The 21,205-nt window shown below is 42.0% G+C and overlaps 1 protein-coding gene across 1 annotated transcript in view; it reads right to left on the reverse strand.

Annotated features, from left to right (window-relative positions):
• Positions 1 to 21,205, reverse strand: part of KNL1 (kinetochore scaffold 1) — an 817,310-nt gene that overhangs the window by 189,422 nt on the left and 606,683 nt on the right. The window contains 1 exon segment of the mRNA XM_053711756.1: positions 19,555 to 19,656. Within this exon segment, the coding sequence (XP_053567731.1) occupies positions 19,555 to 19,656 (102 nt within the window).

The following is a 21,205-nucleotide window of genomic DNA, read 5'->3' on the forward strand; positions in this document are numbered from 1 at the left end:
TTATTATCAGGTATTTGTAGAGCGCCAACAGATTCTGCAGCGCTGGGATGTACTTGTAAATACATTTTGTTATTATATAATTTATGTATGTGTCCGTATCTCTTAAAACAAGTTAGTTTAACCTCCTGTTTGCTTGTACAACTGAATTACTGTGTCGCGAAATAATGTAGGTCTAAAAAGTGTGTCACCAACATGAAAAGTTTGGAAAGCTCTGGTGTAGAGTGTGCAGTTAGCATGGACGTCGTAAAGACACCCGTTACTACTGTCCAGACTGCCCCTCTAAACCAGGGCTATGCATGCCAGAATGCTTCCGTATTTAACATACTATTGAAACATACTAGCTGCATACCCTCACAACCCCAGGAGGCTCTGAAATGCAGATACATGTCCCTGGTTGACCAGCCCAGTGCCTTGGTTGAGGCTTACGCCTGACCAGCGCAGTGCCCTGGTTGAGGCTTACGCCTGACCAGCACAGTGACCTGGTTGAGGCTTACGCCCCTAGCAAAATGTACGTATGAAGGGAGATATGAAAGGTGTGTGACTGGCCAGTGGTAGGGGTTGCGTTTCTGTGAGTGAATAAAGATACAAAAGGTGTGTGTATGGTCAGTAGTAGGGATGAAAATCTTGATGTATGTAAGGGTGGGTGCTTCTGTGAGTGAATCAGGCCCACACCTGACCAGCCCAGTGCCTTGGTTGAGGCTTACGCCTGACCAGCCCAGTGCCCTGGTTGAGGCTTACACCTGACCAGCACAGTGCCCTGGTTGAGGCTTACGTCTGACCAGCACAGTGCCCTGGTTGAGGCTTACGCCCCTAGCAAAATGTACGTATGAAGGGAGATATGAAAGGTGTGTTACTGGCCAGTGGTAGGGGTTGCGTTTCTGTGAGTGAATAAAGATACAAAAGGTGTGTATGGTCAGTAGTAGGGATGAAAATCTTGATGTATGTAAGGGTGGGTGCTTCTGTGAGTGAATCAGGCACGAAAGGTGTGTGAATGGTCAGTAGCAAGGGTTGAAGCCTTGACGTGGCGTTACTGCTCACATGGGTATCCATGTGCTAATTCAACCAGTGTTAGTGCCTGTAATGCTTGTCTGGGTAATGCAAAAGAGTGAAGAAAAAGAGCACCTCCAAATTAGGATTAAAAAAAAAAAAACGTAACTTATTTTCAACCTGCGATTAAAATTCTTCACAAAAACATGGCAGCAAAGGTGGGAACGAAGTGGACAATTCCCGTTTTAACATACTCAAACAATTACAATAAACAATGAGTATGTTAAAACGGGAAGGAAATGGTTAAATCCCATTAAGCTTTTAAGCCAATCAGATGATATATTTTTTAATATATAATGGGCCGGAACAGGCCATTGAACCACACTACGATTACGGCAGACAAGCCGAAACTCGTCAGTGGGTTCTAGGGAATTGTCCACTTCGTTGCCACCTTTGCTGCCATGTTTTTGTGAAGAATTTTAATCGCAGGTTGAAAATAAAAGTTACATTTTTTTAAATCTGAATTTGGAGGTGCTCCTTTTCTTCATTTCAATTGGTGTCGTCCGAATATTTGGTGAAGCACTCCTTCAGATTGGATCTCCTGCCAGTAGCGGTCACTTCCACTGCCCGTCATGTGATCGGGAGTTTGGATGCGTCACCAGTTACAGCCGAGGGGTGAAAGCGGCAACAGTGGTTGGAGCTCTTGGAAATCTGCGTAAGGTAGAGTCTCTGTCAGGATCCATTTGAGCAAGAGAAGCTCAGGTTAGCAGAGATGATGTCCGGAGCATGACGATGTGCCGTAAATTTGTTAACCCCATTTGAGGCTGTTTAATCTCTATATGACTTTGGTCAAGTGTGGAGCATTCATTCCCCTATGCAGTGGGAGATGGACTGTATATTAAAGTTTGACTGCTACTTAGGCTGAAGTTTATATCGGACAATATTGTTCAACAACAGGTGCTTGCTTATATGTGGTTGGTAATGCAAAAGAGTGTTATATTTTTAAACATAAAATAAAATCATTTAGAATTAGGTTAGTCAATTAATGAGGTAGATAAAACTGTTTAATTGCATATATAACCCCTATACGTTTAAAGTGTTTCAAGGTAGCCATGTCTGCAGTTTAACAGCTGTAGCCACCTGGGAATTTAAGATACAGTATACAAGTTTTGGAAAGTACACCCCTTGACGCATCAAATGAGGGGCTACATGTATTGCTAGCACAAATTTGGAGTGCGTAAGACATAAACGAAAAGCAAAACACCATATTCCATCAATATTTGCGCACTCCACTTTTGTGCTAGAAGTACATATAGCCCCTCATTTGATGCGTCAGGGGCTAGAGCCGTTTAAGTGCAGATATGGCAACCTTGAAAATCTTATTTAAAATTGTCTTTAAACATTTAAAGGTGATGTCTGCAGTCCAACAGTTGTAGCCACCTGGGAATTTAAGATACAGTATACAAGGTACACAGTTTTGGAAAGTATACCCCTTGGTGCATCAAATGAGGGGCTGCATATATTGCTAGCACAAATTTGGAGTGTGTAAGATATAAATGAACATGTTTTTTTTTTTTTTTTTTTTACAAGTGTGATATTCGCTTATTTGTTGCACACTTCAGATATGTGATAAAAGCTGGGGGTGTAGTTTCTAAAAATATATAGTTTTGTTGTCATATCTTAACTTCCCAGGCAGCTAGAGCTGTTTAATTGCTGGAAACAATACATTAAATTTAAAGATGCTTTTTGTTAAGGTCTATTGAATTGACACGTCGGCTATAAAACAGTAGAAAAACACAGTGAAATGTTCTCAATTTCTGCTTATTTTAGACAGGTTACCTACTGCAAATATTTAGCAACACAGGTTTTGATGATAGAATATAGAAAAATAAAATTACAAACTAATTTTTATTAATTGTTGAGTACAAAAATACACTTTTTTCATATTTTAAGCTTTATTTTTAAAACCTATTGAGACATACACATATAATAATGGTATATTTGGAATCTGCTAGGTTTGCTGAAAAACCCCCAATATATAGTTTGTATAGTTTATTCACACAAACTTTACTTTTAAAAGTGTTTAAACGTGAACTGCAACAAAAAGCTCAAAATTAGCTTAGCACCCAGGTGGGAAATGGCTTAGCAGAAAAAGGGTTAATAATTTAATCTTAGTCTACTGTTGTACCAGTGACCCCTCCTCCTCTCCTGTCTCCCTGTGAACACCATCAAATCTTGTGGGGACCCAACCAACAGTTTAAAAAGCATGGCCCTAGACCACTGTTTTTATGCTAAGTTGAAACTGAATGAAAGCAAGGAGAAATTACCAAAATAAGATTTGATAATTAACAGGACAGTCAACACTAAAATTGTTATTGTTTAAAAAGATAGCTAAACGCCTTTACTACCCATTCCACAAGCTTTGCACAACCAACATTGTTATTAAAGGGATACTAAACCCATTTTTTTTCTTACATGATTCAGATAGAGCATGCGATTTTAAGCACCTTTCTAATTTACTCCTATTATCATTTTTTCTTTGTTCTCATGCTATCTTGATTTGAAAAAGCAGTACTGTAAGCTTTAGGGCCGGACCATTTTTTGTTCAGCACCTGGGTAGCACTTGCTGATTTGTGGCTAAATGTAGCAAACCAGTCAGCAAGCTCTACCAAGGTGATGAACTAAAAATGGGCCAGCTCCTAACCTGTTATTACTGCTTTTTCAAATCAAGATAACATGAGAACAAAGACAATTTGATAATAGGAGTAAATTAGAAAGTTGCTTAAAATTACATGCTCTAGCTGAATCATGAAAGAAAAAAAATATGGGGTTAGTATCCCTTTAATATACTTTATAACGTTCAAACCTCTAAATTTATGAATGCTTCTAAGCCACTACAGACAGCCTTTAATCACAGGCTTTTTATTTGCTTTTCACAACAGGAGACTGCTAGTTCATGTGGACCATATAGATAATGTGCTCACGCCAGTGGGTTCTGCACAAAACAGCTAAAATGCAAGTCAATATATAATGAATAAAAAGTAATGTGATCACGGGGCTGTCAAAAGAGGCTTAGATACAAGGTAATCACAGAGGTTAAAAGTATATTAATATAACCATGTTGACTGTGCAAAAAAAAAATGTGGGTGGGGGGACGATGGATGGTTATCGTGGACTCTCCCTTCCAGGAAGGAAAGGAATTTATCTGTCCTTGCTGAACAAAAGGCAGAATAGTCCTTAGTGACATATGGGATATACAATCCTACCAGGAGGGGCAAAGTTTCCCAAACCTCAAAATGCCTATAAATACACCCCTCACCACACCCACAATTCAGTTTAACGAATAGCCAAGTAGTGGGGTGATAAAGAAAGGAGTAAAAAGCATCAACAAAGGAATTTGGAAATAATTGTGCTTTATACAAAAAAAACATAACCGCCATAAAAAGGGTGGGCCTCATGGACTCTTGCCAATATGAAAGAAATGAATTTATCAGGCAAGTTCTTACATAAATTATGTTTTCTTTCATGTAATTGGCAAGAGTCCATGAGCTAGTGACGTATGGGATAGCAATACCCAAGATGTGGAACTCCACTCAAGAGTCACTAGAGAGGGAGGGATAAAAATAAACAGCCATTTTCCACTGAAAAATTAATCCACAACCCAAATATAAGTTTATTCTTAAAAAATAAAAACTTAAATCATAAGCAGAAGAATCAAACAAACAGCTGCCCGAAGAAATTTCCTACCAAAAACGGCTTCCGAAGAAGCAAACACATCAAAATGGTAGAATTTAGTAAATGTATGCAAAGAAGACCAAGATGCTGCTTTGCACATCTGATCAACCGTAGCTTCATTCTTAAAAGCCCAAGAAGTGGAAACTGATCTAGTAGAAAAAGCTGTAATTCTCTGAGGCGGGGCTTTAGCTGACTCCAAATAAGCTTGATGAATCAAAAGCTTTAACCACGATGCCAAAGAAACGGCAGAAGCCTTCTGACCTTTCCTGGAACCAGAAAAATGTTTTTTTCCATGTAATTGGCAAGAGTCCATGAGCTAGTGACGTATGGGATATCAATACCCAAGATGTGGAACTCCACTCAAGAGTCACTAGAGAGGGAGGGATAAAAATAAACAGCCATTTTCCACTGAAAAAATAATCCACAACCCAAAATATAAGTTTATTCTTAAAATGACAAGAAAAACTTAAAACATCAGCAGAAGAATCAAACTGAAACAGCTGCCTGAAGAACTTTACTACCAAAAACTGCTTCTGAAGAAGCAAATACATCAAAACGGTAGAATTTAGTAAATGTATGTAAAGAAGACCAAGTTGCCACTTTGCAAATTTGATCAACTGAAGCTTCATTCTTAAAAGCCCACGAAATGGAAACTGATCTAGTAGAATGAGCTGTAATACTCTGAGGCGGGGCCTGACCCGACTCCAATAAGCTTGAAGAATCAAAAGCTTTAAGCAAGCAGCCAAGGAAATAGCAGAAGCATTCTGACCTTTCCTAGGACCAGAAAATATAACAAAATAGACTAGAAGTCTTCCTGAAATCTTAGTAGCTTCAATATAATATTTTAAAGTTCTCACCACATCCAAAGAATGAAAGGATCTTGCCAAAGAATTCTTAGGATTAGGACACAAGGAAGGGACAACAATTTCTCTACTAATGTTGTTAGAATAAACAACCTTAGGAAAAATTTAAATGAAATCCGCAAAACCGCCTTATCCTGATGAAAAATCAGAAAAGGAGATTCACAAGAAAGAGCAGATAGCTCGGAAACTCTTCGAGCAGAAGAGATGGCCAAAAGGAACAACACTTTCAAAGAAAGTAGTTTAATGTCCAAAGAATGCATAGGCTCAAATGGAGAAGCCTATAAAGCCCTCAAAACCAAATTAAGACTCCAAGGAGGAGAGATTGATTTAATGACAGGCTTAATACGAACTAAAGCCTGTACCAAACAGTGAATATCAGTTAGTTTAGCAACCTTTCTGTGAAATAAAACAGAAAGAGCAGAGATTTGTCCCTTCAAGGAACTTGCAGACAAACCCTTATCCAAACCATCCTGAAGAACCTGTAAAATTGTAGGAATTCTAAAAAAATGCCAAGAGAATTTATACGAAGAACACCATAAAATGTAAGGCTTCCAAACTCGATAATAAATCTTACTAGAGACAGATTTACGAGCTTGTAACATAGTATTAATCACTGAGTCAGAGAAACCTCTATGACTTAGCACTAAGCGATCAATTTCCATACCTTCAAATTTAATGATTTGAGATCCTGATGGAAAAACGGACCTTGAGACAGTAGGTCCGGCCTTAACGGAAGAGGCCAAGGTTGGCAACTGGACATCTGAACAAGATCCGCATACCAAAACCTGTGAGGCCATGCTGGAGCCACCAGCAACACAAACGATTGTTCCATGATGATTTTGGAGATCACTCTTGGAAGAAGAACTAGAGGCAGGAAAATATAAGCAGGTTGATAACACCAAAGAAGTGTCAGCGCATCCACTGCTTCTGCCTGAAAATCCCTGGACCTGGACAGGTATCTGGGAAGTTTCTTGTTTAGATGAGAGGCCATAAGATCTATCTCTGGAAGACCCCACATCTGAACAATCGGAGAAAACACATCTGGATGGAGAGACCACTCCCCTGGATGTAAAGTCTGACGGCTGAGATAATCCGCCTCCCAAAGTCTACACCTGGGATATGCACCGCAGAAATTAGGCAGGAGCTGGATTCCGCCCAAGCAAGTATCCGAGATACTTCTTTCATAGCTTGTGCACTGTGAACCCCACCCTGCTGATTGACAAATGCCACTGTTTGTGATATTGTCTGTCTGAAAAACAAATGAACGGTTCTCTCTTCAACAGAGGCCAAAACTGAAGAGCTCTGAGAATTGCACGTGGTTCTAAAATATTGATTGGTAATCTCGCCTCTTGAGATTTCCAAACCCCTTGTGCTGTCAGAGATCCCCAAACAGCTCCCCCAACCTGAAAGACTTGCATCTGTAGTGATCATAGTCCAGGTTGGCCGAACGAACAAAAGAAGCCCCTTGAACTAAACGCTGGTGAATAAACCACCACGTCAGAGTGTTGAACATTGGGATTTAAGGATATTAATTGTGATATCTTTGTATAATCCCTGCACCATTGATTCAGCAAACAAAAATGGAGTGGTCTCATGTGAAAACGAGCAAAGGGAAACGCGTCCGATGCTGCAGTCATGAGACCTAAAATTTCCATGCACAAAGCCACTGAAGGGAATGACTGAGACTGAAGGTGCTGATAGGCTGCAACCAATTTCAAACGTCTCTTGTCTGTTAGAGACAGAGTCATGGACACTGAATCTATCTGGAAACCTAAAAAAGGTGACCCTTGTCTGAGGAATCAAGAAACGTTTTGGTAAATTGATCCTTCAACCATGTTTCGAAGAAACAACACTATTTGATTTGTGTGAGATTCTGCAGAACGTAAAGACTGAGCAAGTACCAAGATATCGTCCAAATAAGGAAACACCGCAATACCCTGCTCTCTGGTTTCCATAAAGCAGGGCACCTAGAACCTTTAAAAAGATTCTTTGAGCGGTTGCTAGTCCAAATAGAAGAGCAACGAATTGGTAATGCTTGTCTAGAAAAGAGAATCTCAGGAACTGAAAATGATCTGAATGAATCGGAATATGAAGGTATACATCCTGCAAGTCCATTGTGGACATAAAAAGTCCTTGCTGAACAAAAGGCAGAATAGTCCTTAAAGTCACCATTTGAAAGTTGGTAATCTTACATAACGATTCAAAATTTTCAGATCCAGAATTGGTCTGAATGAAATTTCCTTCTTTGGGACAATGAATAGGTTTGAATAAAACCCCAGACCCTGTTCCTGAAAAGGAACTGGCATGACTACCCCTGAAACTCCAGGCCTGAAACACACTTCAGGAAAGCCTGAGCTTTAACTAGATTTGCTGGGATGCGTGAGAGAAAAAAGTCTTCTCACAGGAGGACTTACTCAGAATCCTATTCGATATCCCTGAGAGATAATACTCTGAAACCATTGATTTTGGACAGAATTTATCCAAACATCCTATAAAAAAACCTTAATCTGCCCCCTACCAGCTGAGCTGGAATGAAAGTCGCACCTTCATGCGGACTTAGGGGCTGGCTTTTGGTTTCTTAAATGGCTTGGATTTATCCCATTTAATGAAGGTTTCCAATTGGAAACAGATTCCATAGGGAAAGATTAGGTTTTTGTTCCTTATTAGACAACAAGAACGAAAATGATTAGAAGCTTTAGTTTTACCCTTAGGTCTCTTATTACCTTGGAAAGAAAGAGATAGCAATCTAGACTTAAAAAGTCATATCAGCATTCCAAGATTTAAGCCACAAAACTCTTCTAGCTAAAAATAGGTAAAGAAATAGATCTAACATCAATCTTGATGATATAAAAAAAATGGCATCAGAACTGATTAGTATGTTGCAGAAAGCTAACAATGCTAGATAAATCAGAACCCAATTCTTGTTGCGCTAATTCTCCAACAAAAATGTTGATGCAGCTGCAAAATCAGCCAAAGAAATTGCAGGCCTGAGACGACCTGAATATAAATAAGCTTTCCTTAGATAAGATTCAAGTTTCCTATCTAAAGGAACTTAAGTACTATCTTCCATAAGAATAGAGGTACGTTCAGCAAGAGTAGAAATAGCCCCATCAACTTTGAGGATCTTTTCCCATAACTCTATAGAAATTGCTGGTAAAGGATGCAATTTTAAAACCTTGAAGAAGGAATAAAAGAAGTACCTGGCTTATTCCATTCCTTAGAAATCATATCAGAAATAGCATCAGGAACAGGAAAAAACCTCTGGAGTAACCACAGGAGGTTTAAAAACAGAATTTACTAGTTTTAACATCAAGAGGACTAGTTACCACGATATCCAAAATAATTAACACTTCTTTAACAAAGAACGAAAAATACTTAATTTTAAATAAATAAGTAGATTTGTTAGTGTCAATATCTGAGGAAGGATCTTCTGAATCAGATAGATCCTCATCAGAGGAGGATAATTCATTATGTTGTCGGTCATTTGAAATTTCATCAACCTTATGAGAAGTTTTAAAAGACCTTTATATTAATTAGAAGGCAGAATAGCAGACACAGCCTTCTGAATAGAATCAGTAACAAATTCTTTAAATTTCATAGGTATAACATGTACATTAAAAGTTGAAGGAACAACAGGCAATGTACTATTTACTGATGGACACAATATCTGCATGTAAAAGTTTATCCTGATAACCAATACAAATGACATTCGGAAATATAATGCACTTAGCTTTAGTAGAACCGACATCAGGCAGCAAAGTTCCAACAGATACTTCTGAGACAGGATCAGATTGAGACATTTTGCAAAATGTAAAATAAAAAACAACATATAAAGCAAAATTTGTCAATTTCCTTATATGACAGTTTCAGGAATGGGAAAAAAATGCAAATAGCATAGCCCTCTGACATAGAAAAGGGCAAGAGGCATATAGCAATGGGGTATTAAATTTGGCGCCAAGTATGACGCACAACGTAACTGAAATTTTTTTGGCGCCAACCACAACCGGAAATGACACACTCGCATCACTAACAACTTGCGTCAACGGATGTACTTTCGCGCCAAGAATGACGCAATAAAATCTAGCATTTGGCGCCCGCAATTTGAAAGAAAAATTTTGTCAATTGAAAAAAGACTAAACCCCAGGTAAGAAAAAACAGCGTCCTAATACCAGAATCCAGCCCTGTGATTCTGAGTACGCAAGGAAGGGAAAAACCCTCTGAAGCGAGAAAAACAAGGACCCACAGGCCTTAACAGATACTGAGGTACCTCCAATCAAAGAAGGGCAAAAGCAAGAAACTCATCCCCCACCCTAGGTGAGGAAAAAAGAGTAGAGAAAAACGGTAAACATCCTCCCAATAGAGGTGAAAACCCTTCGGCCATTACCGCCAGCTCAGTTGATACAGCAACTGAAAGTCTACAGCGAAGCAATAGATGCCCCAGAAGACAAAGTAGGGACCCAACAGAGAGACCCCAAAATTAAATCTCAGGCAGATATCAATCTCCCATGATAGTCAAAAAGAAAAACCCCGCCCCCTCCAAAAGGACATGAGGGAGATTCAAACCCCAAGGATAAACTGAACCGCCCATGCCCGCATCCAGGTAAGAGACATGGCCATAAGTCAGTCCCAGAGACACTGGACCAATCGAAAGATCTAACCTCCTGAGGAGCCCTTAAGCTGCCTCCTGTGGAGAAGTGTACCCTGGACAGAACCCTTCCAAAGTCTTAGACATAGGGTACTAGCAACAGCCTCAAAACCAAGAGACTGGAAAAACCTCTTAACCGGACTAAGAAAAATGACAACCAGCACCATCGGCTCTTAAGATAATCTATTGTAGACAGGCTTTACTAACTGATCTACACGCCAGAGAAAATAAATGGAATCCAGTTACTCGACCTCAAAAAGGCAAAGGACTGATCAATCTGACCCGGATCTCCTCCTACTTGCAAGCCCAAAAGGCGATATCTGCTAGAGGGTCGAAGGACAACACCAGAGAGTCCAACGACCACGGGATTACCAGGGGCAGCTCTTAGATTGAGAAGACGACATATATTACCAGAGATCCTTACACTATCAGTCTCCCGAAAATCCCTGCAACAGGATAACATGGGAGCATTGCAACACCTGGTAGCCAAGCTGACCAGGGGACAATATCGGGAGAAAAAACGAGGTGAACCACACCCTTGCAGAGCAAACGAGATACTGAAAAAAACAGGAAGAAGGGCATGCCCGTACTTCCAGACACAAATGACCCAACCCAAGAAGGGAAAACAGAATTTATGCTTACCTGATAAATTACTTTCTCCAACGGTGTGTCCGGTCCACGGCGTCATCCATAACTTGTGGGAATATTCTCTTCCCCAACAGGAAATGGCAAAGAGCACAGCAAAAGCTGTCCATATAGTCCCTCCTAGGCTCCTCCCACCCCAGTCATTCGACCGACTGACAGGAGAAAACCAGGAGAAACCATAGGGTGCAGTGGTGACTGTAGTTAAAGAAAGAAATTCATCAAACCTGATTAAAAAACCAGGGCGGGCCGTGGACCGGACACACCGTTGGAGAAAGTAATTTATCAGGTAAGCATAAATTCTGTTTTCTCCAACATTGGTGTGTCCGGTCCACGGTGTCATCCATAACTTGTGGGAACCAATACCAAAGCTTTAGGACACGGATGAAGGGAGGGAGCCAATCAGGTTACCTAAATGGAAGGTACCACGGCTTGCAAAACCTTTCTCCCAAAAATAGCCTCCGAAGAAGCAAAAGTATCAAATTTGTAGAATTTGGCAAAAGTGTGCAGGGAAGACCAAGTCGCTGCCTTACATATCTGATCAACAGAAGCCTCATTCTTGAAGGCCCATGTGGAAGACACAGCCCTAGTAGAGCGAGCTGTGATGCGTTCGGGAGGCTGCCGTCCGGCAGTCTCATAAGCCAATCGGATGATGCTTTTCAGCCAAAAGGAAAGAGAGGTAGCAGTAGCTTTTTGACCTCTCCTCTTGCCAGAATAAACGACAAACAGAGAAGACGTTTGTCTGAAATCCTTTGTTGCTTCTAAATAGAACTTTAAAGCACGAACTACATCTAAATTGTGTAACAAACGTTCCTTCTTTGAAACTGGATTCGGACACAAAGAAGGCACAACTATTTCCTGGTTAATATTCATGTTGGAAACAACCTTTGGAAGGAAACCAGGTTTAGTACGCAAAACAACCTTATCTGAATGGAAAACCAGATAGGGCGGATTACACTGCAGAGCAGATAACTCAGAAACTCTTCTTGCAGAAGAAATAGCAACCAAAAACAGAACTTTCCAAGATAACATCTTGATATCTATGGAATGTAGAGGTTCAAACGGAACCCCTTGAAGAACTGAAAGAACTAAATTCAGACTCCAGGGAGGAGTCAAAGGTCTGTAAACAGGCTTGATCCTGACCAAAGCCTGAACAAAAGCTTGAACATCTGGCACGTTTGTGTAACAAGACAGATAAAGCAGAAATCTGTCCCTTTAGAGAACTCGCTGATAATCCCTTATCCAAACCTTCTTGAAGAAAAGAAAGGATCCTAGGAATTTTGATCTTACTCCATGAGAATCCCTTGGATTCACACCAACAGATATATCTTTTCCATATTTATCATATCAATTTCCAAGCCGTCAGCTGGAGGGAAACTAGATTTGGATGTTCGAATGGACCCTGTACAAGAAGATCCTGTCTCAAAGGTAGCTTCCATGGTGGAGCCGATGACATATTCACCAGGTCTGCATACCAAGTCCTGCGTGGCCACACAGGAGCTATCAAGATCACCGAGGCCCTCTCCTGTTTGATCCTGGCTACCAGCCTGGGAATGAGAGGAAACGGTGGAAACACATAAGCTAGGTTGAAGGCCCAAGGCGCTACTAATGCATCCACTAGAGTCGCCTTGGGATCCCTGGATCTGGACCCGTAGCAAGGAACTTTGAAGTTCTGACGAGACGCCATCAGATCCATGTCTGGAATGCCCCATAATTGCGTCAACTGGGCAAATATCTCCGGGTGGAGTTCCCACTCCCCCGGATGGAATGTCTGATGACTCAGATAATACGCCTCCCAGTTTTCCACTCCTGGGATGTGGATCGCAGATAGGTGGCAGGAGTGATCCTCCGCCCATTTTATGACTTTGGTCACTTCTCTCATCGCCAGGGAACTCCTTGTTCCCCCCTGATGGTTGATGTAAGCAACAGTCGTCATGTTGTCTGATTGGAATCTTATGAATCTGGCCTTTGCTAGTTGAGGCCAAGCCCTGAGAGTATTGAATATCGCTCTCAGTTACAGAATGTTTATCGGGAGAAGAGACTCTTCCCGAGACCATAGACCCTGAGCTTTCAGGGAGTCCCAGACCGCGCCCCAGCCCACTAGACTGGCGTCGGTCGTGACGATGACCCACTCTGTTCTGCGGAAGCTCATTCCCTGGGACAGGTGAACCTGGGTTAGCCACCAACGGAGTGAGTCTCTGGTCTTCTGACCTACTTGAATCACTGGAGATAAGTCTGTATAGTCCCCATTCCACTGTTTCAGCATGCACAGTTGTAATGGTCTTAGATGAATTTGCGCAAAAGGAACTATGTCCATTGCTGCAACCATCAATCCTACTACTTCCATGCACTGAGCTATGGAAGGTCGTGGAACAGAGTGAAGAACTTGACAAGCGTTTTGAAGTTTTGACTTTCTGACATCTGTCAGGAAAATCTTCATTTCTAAGGAATCTATTATTGTCCACAAGAAAGGGACTCTTGTCGACGGAGACAGGGAACTTTTTTCTATGTTCACCTTCCATCCGTGAGATCTGAGAAAGGCCAGAACGATGTCTGTGTGAGCCTTTGCCTTTGAAAGAGACGACGCTTGTATCAGAATGTCGTCCAAGTAAGGTGCCACTGCAATGCCCCTCGGTCTTAGAACCGCTAGAAGGGACCCGAGTACCTTTGTGAAAATCCTTGGAGCAGTGGCTAGCCCGAATGGGAGAGCCACAAACTGGTAATGTTTGTCCAGAAAGGTGAACCTTAGGAACTGATGATGATCTTTGTGGATAGGAATATGTAGATACGCATCCTTTAAATCCACGGTAGTCATAAATTGACCCTCCTGGATTGTAGGCAAAATCGTTCGAATAGTTTCCATTTTGAACGATGGCACTCTGAGAAATTTGTTTAGAATCTTTAAATCCAGAATTGGTCTGAAGGTTCCCTCTTTTTTGGGAACTACAAACAGATTTGAGTAAAACCCCAGTCCTTGTTCCACAGTTGGAACTGGGTGTATCACTCCCATTTTTAACAGGTCTTCTACACATTGTAATAATGCCTGTCTTTTTATTTGGTTTGAAGATAAGTGAGACATGTGGAACCTTCCCCTTGGGGGTAGTTCCTTGAATTCCAGAAGATAACCCTGAGAAACTATTTCTAGTGCCCAGGGATCCTGAACATCTCTTGCCCAAGCCTGAGCGAAGAGAGAGAGTCTGCCCCCTACTAGATCCGGTCCCGGATCGGGGGCTACTCCTTCATGCTGTTTTGGTGGCAGCAGCAGGCTTCTTGGCCTGCTTACCCTTGTTCCAGCCTTGCATCGGTTTCCAAGCTGGTTTGGTTTGCGAAGCATTACCCTCTTGTCTAGAGGCTGCAGAGTTGGAGGCCGGTCCGTTCCTGAAATTGCGAAAGGAACGAAAATTAGACTTATTCTTGGCCTTGAAAGGCCTATCTTGTGGGAGGGCATGGCCCTTACCCCCAGTGATGTCTGAGATAATCTCTTTCAATTCTGGCCCGAAAAGGGTTTTACCCTTGAAAGGGATATTAAGCAATTTTGTCTTGGAAGATACATCCGCTGACCAAGACTTCAGCCAGAGCGCTCTGCGCGCTACAATTGCAAACCCTGAATTTTTCGCCGCTAATCTAGCTAACTGCAAAGCGGCATCTAAAATAAAGGAATTAGCTAACTTAAGTGCGTGAATTCTGTCCATAACCGCCTCATACGGAGTCTCTCTACTGAGCGACTTTTCTAGTTCCTCGAACCAGAACCACGCTGCTGTAGTGACAGGAATAATGCACGAAATAGGTTGCAGGAGGTAACCTTGCTGTACAAAAATCTTTTTAAGCAAACCCTCCAATTTTTTATCCATAGGATCTTTGAAAGCACAATTATCCTCAATAGGAATAGTAGTGCGCTTGGCTAGTGTAGAAACTGCCCCCTCGACCTTAGGGACTGTCTGCCATAAGTCCTTTCTGGGGTCGACCATAGGAAATAATTTCTTAAATATAGGAGGGGGAACAAAAGGTATGCCGGGCTTCTCCCATTCCTTATTCACTATGTCCGCCACCCGCTTGGGTATAGGAAAAGCGTCGGGGTGCACCGGAACCTCTAGGAACTTGTCCATCTTGCACAATTTTTCTGGAATGACCAGGTTGTCACAATCATCCAGAGTAGATAGCACCTCCTTAAGCAGTGCGCGGAGATGCTCTAACTTAAATTTAAATGTCACAACATCAGGTTCTGCCTGTTGAGAAATTTTACCTGAATCAGAAATCTGACAAAACCTCCCTCATGGCCACTTCAGATTGGTGTGAGGGTATGACAGAGCAATTATCATCAGCGCCCTCCTGCTTTACAGTGTTTAAAACAGAGCAATCGCGCTCTCTCTAAAATGCAGGCATTTTGGATAAAATATTTGCTATGGAGTTATCCATTACTGCCGTCAATTGTTGCATAGTAACAAGCATTGGCGCGCTAGAAGTACTAGGGGTCTCCTGCATGGGCAAAACTGGTGTAGACACAGAAGGAGATGATGTAGAACTATGTCTACTCCCTTCATCTGATGAATCATCTTGGGCAACTTTAATATCTGTGGCAGTACTGTCCTTACTTTGTTTGGACACTATGGCACAATTATCACACAATTTTGAAGGGGGAGACACATTGGCTTCCATACATACAGAACATAGTTTATCTGAGGGCACAGACATGTTAAACAGGCTTAAACTTGTCAATAAAATACAAAAACCGTTTTAAAACAAAACCGTTACTGTCTCTTTAAATTTTAAACAGGGCACACTTTTTTACTGAATATGTGAAAAACTATGAAGGAATTGTTCAATTTTAACCAAATTTTCACCACAGTGTCTTAAAGCATTCAAAGCATTGCACCCCAAATTTCAGACCTTTAACCCTTAAAACAGTTTTAAGCCCTCTACAGTCCCAGCCACAGCCTTTGCTGTGACTTTACCAAACCCAGGGGGGTATACGATACCAAATGAAGCCTTTCAGGAACCTTTTCAACTTTTTCCAGACCCACACACATGCAGCTGCATGTACTGCTCTAAAAAGTAACTGCGCAGTAATGGCGCGAAAATGAGGCTCTGCCTACTACAGAGAAGGCCCTTCCTGACTGGGAAGGTGTCTAAACCAGTGCCTGACGTTAAAAAAAAAAACGTTCCCCAAAGTTATAAAGTGTGAATTTCAACATCAAGCTGTATAAAATGCCCAAATAAAGCAATCAATCTAGCCCATAAAAGTGTCTACCAGTTTTATAGCCCATATTAAGCCCTTTATTCTGTTTGAGACTAAGAAAATGGCTTACCGGTCCCCATGATGGGGAAAATGACAGCCTTCCAGCATTACACAGTCTTGTTAGAAATATGGCTAGTCATACCTTAAGCAGAAAAGTCTGCCAACTGTTTCCCCCAACTGAAGTTATCTCATCTCAACAGTCCTATGTGGAAACCGCAAACGATTTTAGTTACTGCTGCTAAAATCATATTCCTCTCACAAACAGAACTCTTCATCTTTTTCTGTTTCAGAGTAAATAGTACATACCAGCACTATTTTAAAATAACAAACTCTTGATAGTAGAATACAAAACTACAACTAATCACCACATACTCTTCACCATCTCCGTGGAGATGCTGCTTGTTCAGCGGCAAAGAGAATGACTGGGGTGGGCGGAGCCTAGGAGGGACTATATGGACAGCTTTTGCTGTGCTCTTTGCCATTTCCTGTTGGGGAAGAGAATATTCCCACAAGTTATGGATGACGCCGTGGACCGGATACACCAATGTTGGAGAAAACTGGTATCTCCAGACATCCGGAGGTCAGTCAAATCTCCAAACTCTAAAGGAATGGAGCACTATGGTTCCGAGTCCATAAAGACCTCTAGAAATTACGCAAAGCTTTAAAAAGTCGGTCACGTATTCCAAGCAAACTGCAAGAAAGACCAACTTGGATTTGAGCTCACAACCTTCCTAAGAAGCGTTGGATCTAAACACTAGGCCCCATACCTTGTAGAAGGATCCGAGCCCGGACACCGCATCAATAGGCCAAAGTGACATCCGGCAGGATAATCGGCACCACGAGGGTGACATGAACCGTAAGGAACAGCAGCTAGTGCCCGACCAGTACCGCCTGGTACAAGGGCACTCCAGAATTGTCCAAGGTCCAAGAAAAACTGACCCGCAAGGATCGATGAATGAACTGGAAACATAACTATGCTCTTAACAAAAATGTGCAACTTCCAAAGAAATGCCCACGCGACCACAAATCGCAAGTATCAGTTCCAGAGCGAGAACGTTCCCAAAACGGAATTATATCAGACATAAGCTTCTAAAACAAAACAAACACATCCTAACCAGATTAAAATAAAAGTAAGGCAGCACCCGTGGGTGAACGCCCAAGGAGAAGGGACACGCCAAAAGGACCAGCCGATCAGAGGCACCCCGTCTCCTAAGCTCAGAACTGGAACCGACACATAAAAGAAAGGAAAAACTGAGACGTCAAGAAGATTGGTTTCATCCCCCTACGTCTAACCCAGCTTGCCATCTTCCATAGAAGACCCAGGATCCCTCGGCCCACTAGGACTGGGATCCTTCACCACTGCCAAAACATGCCTTAGTAGGACACGAAGACGTGCTAGCCTATAACGGAAGGTCAGAGGTCATCGCTTCCCCAGAAGGCTGAACTGAATCTGGCGATCTCACGCCCGACGGGCCCTGGTTAACAGAACACGGACAGTACCTTAAAAATATTTCACTTGGGAGATATAAATGAGCCAGCGCCATAGATATGGCCATGCGGAACCGTGCTGTAAACCTCTGGAGGAAACAAGCCGCCTTCCAGAGAAGGAGTAACGGCCATAGGGACACCTGCTTGCGTAGCAAAAGAAGGTTCTGGGGTACGTGCCTCACAGGACATGGGATCCTCTGGGGCGGACGGCTCAACACACTCTAAAAGCTCCCTAATTCAGGAGAAGAGAGAACTCTAGAACGGCAATCGGAACATAACTGATGGGCATGATCAACCGGGCCATTTCATATTCATCGCAAGACGCATTCTCAGAATCGGAGACATCCGTGTCTAAAAAATCTGAATCCTCCATAACCTTGGGATTGTAAATATGGACAAGCACTAAACGGCACCTTTCACCCCCAATGGCTGGGGCACTCACCACCTCCTGTGAACCAGACAACTAACAAGCAGATTCTCTCTGTCGCCACTCGGTCAGAATACATAAGTGGAATACAACGTAACAGCACCCAGTCACGAGATGCACCCAGTGACGGGATGGTTTCGCAGAAAGACTCTCCCTGCATCTCCGGATTCTAACCTTCATCCATGCTCTCACTGAGAGGCTGACAGGATTAAATAACACTCTAGTCCCATTTTGAAGAGTACTACCCTCCATAAGAGACTATCTTCAAACTTCTGACACTTATCTGCCAACCTCCTGTGACGAAAAGGCACAGAATGGGGGGATGAGGGAAGTGGGGGAAGTATTTAAGCCTTTGGCTGGGGTGTCTTTGCCTCCTCCTGGTGGCCAGTTTCTGAATGTCCCAAAAATAATGAATGCAGCTGTGGACTCTTCCCGTTTAAGAAACAAATAGGCAGTTCTCTTTTCTGGTCTTGTAGACATTCTAGAGAGTTGGAATCTGCCCCTGGACGGATGAGATTTGAATCCTATCCGTTATTTATGATATACAACCTCCAGGACCCAAGGATTCTGTACATCCTGGAACCAAGCATCTGAAAAAAGAGACAGTCTGTCCCCTACTAGATCTGATCCTGGAATGGGGGCCACCCCTTCATGACAATTTGTTCTCGGCGAGCTTCTAAGTCTGTTTAGACTTATTCCAGGACTGAGCCGGCTTCCAAGTATTTTTGTGCTGCTCGGATTTGGCTGAGGATTGCTGTCTTTGTGATTTGTCAGAACGAAAATTAGACAATTGCTGTCCCTTAGGCCTATTCTACGGTAGGAAGGCACCTTTTCCTCCGGTAACTGTAGAACTAATGGATTCCAGCACTGGACACTGATTGCTCAGGAGACGTTAGGCGACAGTCTGGATGGGTTCGCAGAAAAACTTTCCCTGCATCTCCAGACTCTAACTTTCATGAATACTCTGAGAGGTTCACTCTAGTCCTTTCATGAAGGGAACATACCAATTACAGTACTATCCAAATCTTCTGACACTTCTCTGCCACCTGTTATAGTGATGAAAGGCAAAGAATGACTGGGGGATAGGGGAGATGGGAGAGATATTTAAGCTTTTGGCTGGGGTGTCTTTGCCCCCTCCTGGTGGCCAGGCGTTGTATTTCCCAACAGTAAGGAATGAAGTTGTGGACTCTACCTGCCTTATGGAAGGAAAAGGGGATTTAAGCGAATTTGAACGTGGTATAGTTGTTGGTGCCAGACGGGCTGGTCTAAGTATTTAAAAAATTGCTGATCTACTGGGATTTTCACGGACAACCATCTTTAGGGTTTCCAGAGAATGGTCCGATAAAGAGAAAATATCCACTGAGCGGTAGCTGTGTGGATGAAAATGCATTGTTGATGTCAGTACTAGCAAGGTGTACCTAATAAAGTGGCTGGTGAGTATATATATATTGTGTATATGTATGTATATATATATATATATATATATATATATATATATATATATACACACGTTTTCAAAGTTTCTGCTTACTTGTATTCTTGCAAATGTTTGTCAAACTTTTGTGCTTCTTCTTGTAAAGAGCCAAGATGTGCAATAATCTTTGTCCTTCTCTCCTCCAATTTTGAACAGTCTCTGCAAAGAAATACAGAAATTGCAGATGAATGGTTTCTGTCTATTTCTGTGTCAGATGTAGAATGTACTAAAGGAATAATATAATTTATGCTTACCTGATAAATTTATTTCTCTTGTGATGTATCGAGTCCACGAATTCATCCTTACTTGTGGTATATTCTCCTCCCCTACAGGAAGTGGCAGAGAGAGCACCCACAGCAGAGCTGTCTATATAGCTCCCCCCCCCCAGTCATTCGACCGAAGGCTAGGAAGAAAAAGGAGAAACTATAGGGTGCAGTGGTGACTGAAAGTTTAAAAATAAAAAATATATATGCCTGTCTTAATAAACAGGGCGGGCCGTGGACTCGATACATCACAAGAGAAATTAATTTATCAGGTAAGCATATATTATGTTTTCTCTTGTAAGATGTATCAAGTCCACGGATTCATCCTTACTTGTGGGATACCAATACCAAAGCTTTAGGACACGGATGAAGGGAGGGACAAGACAGGGACCTTAAACGGAAGGCACCACTGCTTGTAGAACCTGTCTCCCAAAAATAGCCTCCGAAGAAGCAAAAGTATAAAAATTTTAAAATATGGAAAAAGTATGAAGCGAAGACCAAGTGGCCGCATTACAAATCTGTTCAACAGAAGCCTCATTTTTAAAAGCCCATGTGGAAGCCACAGCTCTAGAAGAATGAGAAGTAATTCTTTCAGGAGGCTGCTGTCCAGCAGTCTCATAGGCCAAACGGATGATGCTTTTCAGCCAAAAGGAAAGAGAGGTAGCCATAGCCTTTTGACCTCTCCGCTTACCAGAATAAACAACAAACAACGAGGATGTTTGACGGAAATCTTTAGTTGCTTGTAAGTAGAACTTTAAAGCACGAACCACATCAAGATTGTGCAATAGACGTTCCTTCTTTGAAGAAGGATTAGGACACAGTGAAGGAACAACAATCTCTTGATTGATATTCTTATTAGAAACAACCTTAGGAAGAAACCCAGGTTTGGTACGCAAAACCACCTTATCTGCATGGAAAATAAGATAAGGGGAATCACACTGTAAAGCAGATAGCTCAGAAGAGCAGAAGAGATAGCTACTAAAAACAAAACTTTCCAAGATAGAAGCTTAATATCTATGGAATGCATAGGTTCAAACGGAACCCCTTGAAGAACTTTAAGGACTAAGTTTAGGCTCCAAGGCGGAGCAACAGGCTTAAATACAGGCTTAATTCTGACCTAAGCCTGACTAAATGCTTGAAGGTCTGGGACATCTGCCAGACGTTTGTGTAGTAGAATAGACAAAGCAAATATTTGCCCTTTTAGGGAACTAGCTGATAATCCCTTCTCCAAACCTTCTTGGAGAAAAAACAATATTCTAGGAATCCTAATCGTACTCCACGAGTAACCTTTGGATTCACACCAATAAAGATATTTGCGCCAAATCTTATGATAGATTTTCCTGGTGACAGGCTTTCTAGCCTGAATCAGGGTATCAATGACCAACTCTGAGAAACCACGCTTTGATAGAATCAGGCGTTCAATCTCCAAGCAGTCAGATGCAGAG

The sequence above is a fragment of the Bombina bombina genome, chromosome 1 (genome assembly GCF_027579735.1).
Source record: "Bombina bombina isolate aBomBom1 chromosome 1, aBomBom1.pri, whole genome shotgun sequence".
NCBI lineage: Eukaryota > Metazoa > Chordata > Amphibia > Anura > Bombinatoridae > Bombina > Bombina bombina.